The sequence below is a fragment of the Miscanthus floridulus genome, chromosome 15 (genome assembly GCF_019320115.1).
Source record: "Miscanthus floridulus cultivar M001 chromosome 15, ASM1932011v1, whole genome shotgun sequence".
Taxonomy (NCBI): domain Eukaryota; kingdom Viridiplantae; phylum Streptophyta; class Magnoliopsida; order Poales; family Poaceae; genus Miscanthus; species Miscanthus floridulus.
In genome coordinates, this window is record NC_089594.1 from 66,079,776 (window position 1) to 66,085,561 (window position 5,786).

General features: G+C 43.7%; 1 protein-coding gene across 4 annotated transcripts; it reads right to left on the reverse strand.

Moving 5' to 3' along the window:
- Positions 1–953: 953 nt before the first annotated feature.
- On the reverse strand, positions 954–5,495 carry LOC136509306 (uncharacterized). 4 transcript variants are annotated; one of them, XM_066504122.1, is made up of 8 exons: positions 4,716–5,495; positions 4,303–4,635; positions 3,953–4,214; positions 3,561–3,630; positions 3,036–3,462; positions 2,882–2,934; positions 2,308–2,783; positions 954–2,217 (listed from the first exon to the last, which is right to left on the reverse strand). In XM_066504122.1, the coding sequence occupies exons 2-8, from the start codon at positions 4,627–4,629 to the stop codon at positions 1,538–1,540; spliced, it is 2,295 nt and encodes a 764-aa protein (XP_066360219.1). In that variant the 5' UTR covers positions 4,630–4,635; positions 4,716–5,495; the 3' UTR covers positions 954–1,537. The 4 variants fall into 4 exon arrangements, with proteins under 4 accessions (XP_066360219.1, XP_066360220.1, XP_066360221.1 ...); XM_066504123.1 differs by having other exon boundaries at positions 3,036–3,230; positions 3,393–3,462; positions 4,303–5,495; XM_066504124.1 differs by having other exon boundaries at positions 4,326–5,495.
- Positions 5,496–5,786: the final 291 nt, after the last annotated feature.

Sequence of the window (5,786 nt, forward strand, 5' to 3'; positions counted from 1 at the left end):
TAACCGACAAACACCATTTGAGCCGATCTGTCAGACAGTTTTGAAATTCCAGGCCCTATCTTCTTCACATGAGCTACACACCCAAACATACGTAGATGATGTACCTTGGGCTTCCTCTTGCCTTTGGGCCTTACTCAACCCAAAAGACTAGCCTAATAGGTGAGGGCTTCTTCCGTCTTATATGTTGTGCTCCCCACCATCGCTACACGATGTGGGACTAAGCCCCAACAATCTCCCCCTTCGTCACATATGGCGGGGGCACCCCGATGTGTGACTAAGGGGGAGATTGTTGGGGTTTAGTCCCACATCGTGTAGCGATGGTGGGGGAGCACAACATATAAGACAGAAGAAGCCCTCACCTATTAGGCTAGTCTTTTGGGTTGAGTAAGGCCCAAAGGCACCTTTCAGGCTAGTCTTTTGGGTTGAGTAAGGCCCAAAGGCCTTATATGTTGTCAGCTTCGGTGGACCTGGGACCTGTGGGAGCGCAGGCTCGTAACGAGCCGGGCCGGCTACAAGCCAGCTCCAAGATCGTGAACTCGGTGATCACCACCGGTTCCAACAATTGGTATCAGAGCCGGTACCCGAGGTCAGAAAAAGCTAAACCCGATAAAAAAATCTCGAGCGTCACATATGGCGGGGGCACCCCGATGTGTGACTAAGGGGGAGATTGTTGGGGTTTAGTCCCACATCATGTAGCGATGGTAGGGGAGCACAACATATAAGGTGGAAGAAGCCCCCACCTTTCAGGCCAGTCTTTTGGGTTGAGTAAGGCCCAAAGACCTTATATGTTGTCAGCTTCGGTGGACCTGGGACCTGTGGGAGCGCAGGCTCGTAACGAGCCGGGCCGGCTGCAAGCCAGCTCCAAGATCGTGAACTCAGTGGTCACCACCGGTTCCAACAGAGTATACAGACTTTTCACAAGTACGCAGAGAACATATGCATTTTCACAAGCTTAGAACATTAGGTCTTCTGGGCTTGTCGACAGAGATACAGTCTCAACTCTCAAGTTTAGTTCAGGTATAGTTCTTATATGGTGCGCTATTACAATTGTTCAGCTACCCCCACATAGTACATGTAATAAAAAGCAAGAGTATAACTCTCAGTAAAGTTTAATCATAAAATCTCAAAGAAAAAGGTAAAAGATTCATCATAGGCTTCCGAACAAGAAGCACATGATTCTATCACATAAAAATTGATAAGCCACTGGAGGATGAAGCGCCGATGGGAAACGAATCGTCGATCACATCTTTGTAGTTCGTTGGTGTCATCTGTTCTTGTTAAGTATCAAGACTGAAATATTTAGGCAATAGGCATATGCACAAAACTATAGATGAAACAGAAACCTCAGCTGTATAAGCTTCTTCCATTTGTTTCTCAACAACAAACTAAAGTTTGAACAAGCAGCACCCATGACTTACTGCAGGCTGCATTATGACCATACCATCACTGCACTCTCTTAACCAGCAGCAATCCATTCAATAAAGGTTGACTAATCCAAAGCTATAGCAGGATATGATCGACCTTACTATCATGTGATCTAAGGTATGCCAAACAATTCATGAACTCCTTTATCAGTAGACTTGTCTGCTCCAAACAAGTCAGGACTACCTTTTTCTGTGGATTTATCAGAGGAGCTGCTGTGAATCATTTGGTTCGGAGGATTATTCATCCGCCATCCATTGACATCCATGGGTGGATCGGGAAAACGAGAAGTACATTCTTTGCCTTCAGAAGGAAATGGCAGTGCAACATCAGGTGATCTTCGTGGTCGCCGAACAGGTCTGCTGCTCCTGCTTGAAGATGGGAAAGTTGCCTCCCTGCCCTTCTGTTTGGTCCCAAGAAAGCCACAGGCAAGAGCTTCCAGAGCTCGAGCTGTTGGTGGGCGGCTTCTGCTACTATGCCTTCTTGAGTTGAAAGAAAGCTCATCATAGAGCACATCACTAGAGGCATCTATGTCTGGAAGGCGGCCAGTCACCTCCTCAGCTCCTGAAGTACGCTGAGGTCTGACCATGGTTTCTGCATTTTTGTCAGATGGAGGGACGATGTAGCTCACAGTTGACTCAAAATCAGAAGGCATTTGTGGGATATTAAGATCAATGACATGCCTATTTTGGCATGTTTCCTTGTAAACCATTGTTTCAGCATTAGGGGGCACGTTGTCAAGCTGTCTGCAGTACGGTTTCTTGTCTAACCTTGGAATTTCACGCTTTCTGTATCCTGTAAATGTAAGAAACATATGGATCCATGTTTTGAATTTTAAAAGTACAAAATTGAAGGTACAAATTTCAAACTCAGTTTCAGGATTACCTTCTCCACGGCGGTCCTTAACAGTGAAAGGTTCAGTTACACCTTCTTGAACTCGCTCGCCAAGATCATCAAGAAGCTTTACCCCAAGCCTGAACTTTCGACTCCTTGTGAAGCTGGAATTATCAATGAAAGTAATGTCATGGAGACAAGCTTCACCATCTTTCAGTTTAACATCCAGCTTTCCCGTAAGCACCGCCCCAACTTTGTCACGTGGACGTACTATATGGTCATCAAACTCGTAAGGTGTCCAGCCCTCACGATTATCCGCATTGAAGTCACCATCGAGAACTACAATCTTGACATTGGAGGAAAGAAGACGGGAACAATTGTTATCTTGCTGATTGTTTACAATCATTTTAACCCTGATTTGACCCCCATCCACCGCACGGACATCCCTTTTTGTAAATATTTCATCACTCATGCTAGTCACGAAAACAAGTTTGTAGGTTGGAGGCAGGTTCTTTTCAATTCTTGCTCTGCAGATACAATGAACATGTGATTCAGATAAGATTTGTAGTTCATGAGTCTAATAAGTAATAACACAGGTTGCAGAAGCTTATGACGTTAAAATTACCCAGGAATAATGTTGAAATGGCTCGCAAGTACTTTTCTCAGCTCTTCCGGTATCTGTAAAACGAAAAGGAGAAAATTTGAGGTGGTTTTGCGAATAGTTCTAGATGTTGATTTGTTTTGGGACCAATAAAGGAGTAATTTGGTGGTGACTTTACCTCTCTTTCGTTTTGGTATGCTTCATCTGATCTTTCTAGCATCTTGATAATTTGGTTTATTGTTGGCCTTTTCACCCGATCAATTTTCACACAGAGTAGACCAATATGAATGCATTTTTTTATTTGTTGGTAATCAATGTCTTGGGATGTATACCCTTGTGCTTTTGTGAGCCTATGTCTCCAATTGTTAAGCACCTGCAACGTCAGATCACACATGACACGTCCAGAAAGTTTAGTACTCCCGTGCAATAGATTCTGAAAAAAGGCCTCTGCCTTCAAAATAGAAACATACAAGTCTCTTAAAGTGTCAATATATTCCCGTGCAATATATTGCTGGGATGTCAATATAATTATTACCCCCAAACTGAATATGTCAAACTTTTTTGTGATCACACCTTTATCTAAGTATTCTGGTGCCATGTAACCCCTGCACCGAATTAGCAGTGTGTCAATTTGAAGCCACGCGTGAGAAATGTAAAGAAAAAGGTATGTTTCAAAAGAAAAACTAGGTAGCATTTTACTTACGGTGTTCCCTTACAAATTGTAGTGCATGTTCGAGTTTGGTCTTCACCAAAGAGCCTGGACAAACCGAAATCTGCAATTTTTGGCACCATATTGTCATCGAGCAATATGTTTGCAGGTTTTAGGTCCATGTGAATAATAGGGGTAACTTGCCACTCCTCATGAAGGTAATGTAAACCATAGCAAATGCCCTCAATAATTTTGTAGCTCGTGTTCCAATCAAGTCCAGAAGATTCGTCGGTATTTGCAATAGGGCATCAGAAAAATGATGGCTAAAGAAAGTACATGTTCTCTGGATAATATTAGAATAGGAACTATGCTCTAATAACTACATATAAATTGCAGTTCGAAGTTCAAACTTGAACAAAAAGGAATAGAACAATGGATTGTGGTACCTGAAATATGCCCACGAAGAGTTTCCTTTTGCAGGTACTCCAAGCATAACAACCTCTCTGTCTCCTCAGCACGGACGAATGTTCCACTGTGGCGTACAAGTTTCATCTCTGTTTCAGAACAGTAGCCTACAATCTGCACAATATTTGGGTGTTTAAGCCTCATGAGATGCCGGGCTTCGTTCTCATATTCAACATCCTGAAGTCCTGTGGTTTTCCATGTTAACCTCTTCACAGCAATCATATCCCCATTTTTTAGGACTCCCTGTCAAAATTTAGCTCTCCTATCTATACAAATAGCTGGTAATATATATTTTACAGGATGGAAAACATATGATTTAAGTAATAATTACCTTATACACCTTACCGAACGCACCTTTGCCGAGTAGTTGGTCATCAGAAAAATTGTTTGTGATCTGCCTTAACTCATCTAGTATTAAGGCGACGCTCCCCAGCATATTACATCTACTTGCGTTGGAAACACTCCGAGCGTGCGGTAGGCCTGCCTCTGGTCGGACATGTTTCCCCTTCTTCGATAGAAACAGGGCGACAGCCGTAGGAGACTGACGACCTCGGCGAGGCGTCAACAAAGGAGAATGACGCCATCTCGTCCCCATTGCCGTGCGGCGGTGGTGTTCGCTGGTCTGGACTCGTCCAGCCAGCCGGCTGATCCCACTCATAAGTTACTGTTCATCAAACCAATCGAATAGCGTTTTTCTCTCACAACAAATCAGCCGGAACAGTGTTTTCAGCCTAAGTTTCAGACCAGCGAACGGGGCTTGTCGTCGCGATGTTGTGGCTCTTCTCGAGGTTTCAGCGCCACCATCCTTAACGCTGCCGCGATGGGTGCCCTTCACCATGGATCGGAAGCAGTACAAGATTTTCTTCTACTTTGTTCGATGTTTCTCGAGATCGTTTCTTCAAAATAAAAAATTGTTTCCCGAGATCAATCGCAAAATTTCTTGGAGTTACAAGTTTTCCTTCGCAAAAAAAAAGTTTTCGTTGATTTTGTCGAATTTTTTGATTCGGGGTTGCCGCGGCACCAATGGCTTCTATCAAGGGAATAAAACTTTCTTTTTTCTAAAAAAAACTGTGGAGCATGGTTCAAGGGTGGATGAAAAAGGGGAGAAGGGGATGAGACTATCGTGACGTTGTTGGAACAGTTTGTTTCTACGCTCGCGATACATGACGACCCTGTAACTGAAGACAACAGCTCAACTTGCCCATCCATGGGTGGATCTGCTCATACCCGGCCCCGTTCGCTTCGCTGAAAAAACGAGTCGAAATACTGTTTCGGCTGATTTGTGGTGAGAGAAAAATATTATTTCGACTGGAAAAACAAGCTGAAAAGTAGAAACGAACAGAGCCAATATCGATGAACCAAAACACAAAGGGCTCGTTTGGAACCTAGAAATTTCATAGGTTAGATCTTACCTTGTTTTTCGTCCCACCGAGAAACGGCCTGCCGGCAGTCGGCTGGATCCTCCTCCTCTTGCCGTGGCCAGAGTCTTTCGTGCTTTGTGCCCGCCAGGGAAGGAGACAGATGGAATGGACACTGAGCAGAGCAGAGCTGGTTCCTTGTTTTTGATACAAGACAAGCAGCTTTCGCAGAAACACCCTCCGTATTTTAGGGAATTATTAATCCACAGTCCGGTTCATCAGTTCTAAGCCAGATCCACGTTTGGATGTTTTCATATTAAACCCTAATCTAAAATTTATTCTTACGCAAAGAAGAGAAAAATCCAAATATTGGGGATATTTAACTTTTTGCCAATCTTATGGTTGGCACGAGCTCAATTACCACATTTTTACGTGGTCCTAATTTTTTGCCCCCAAA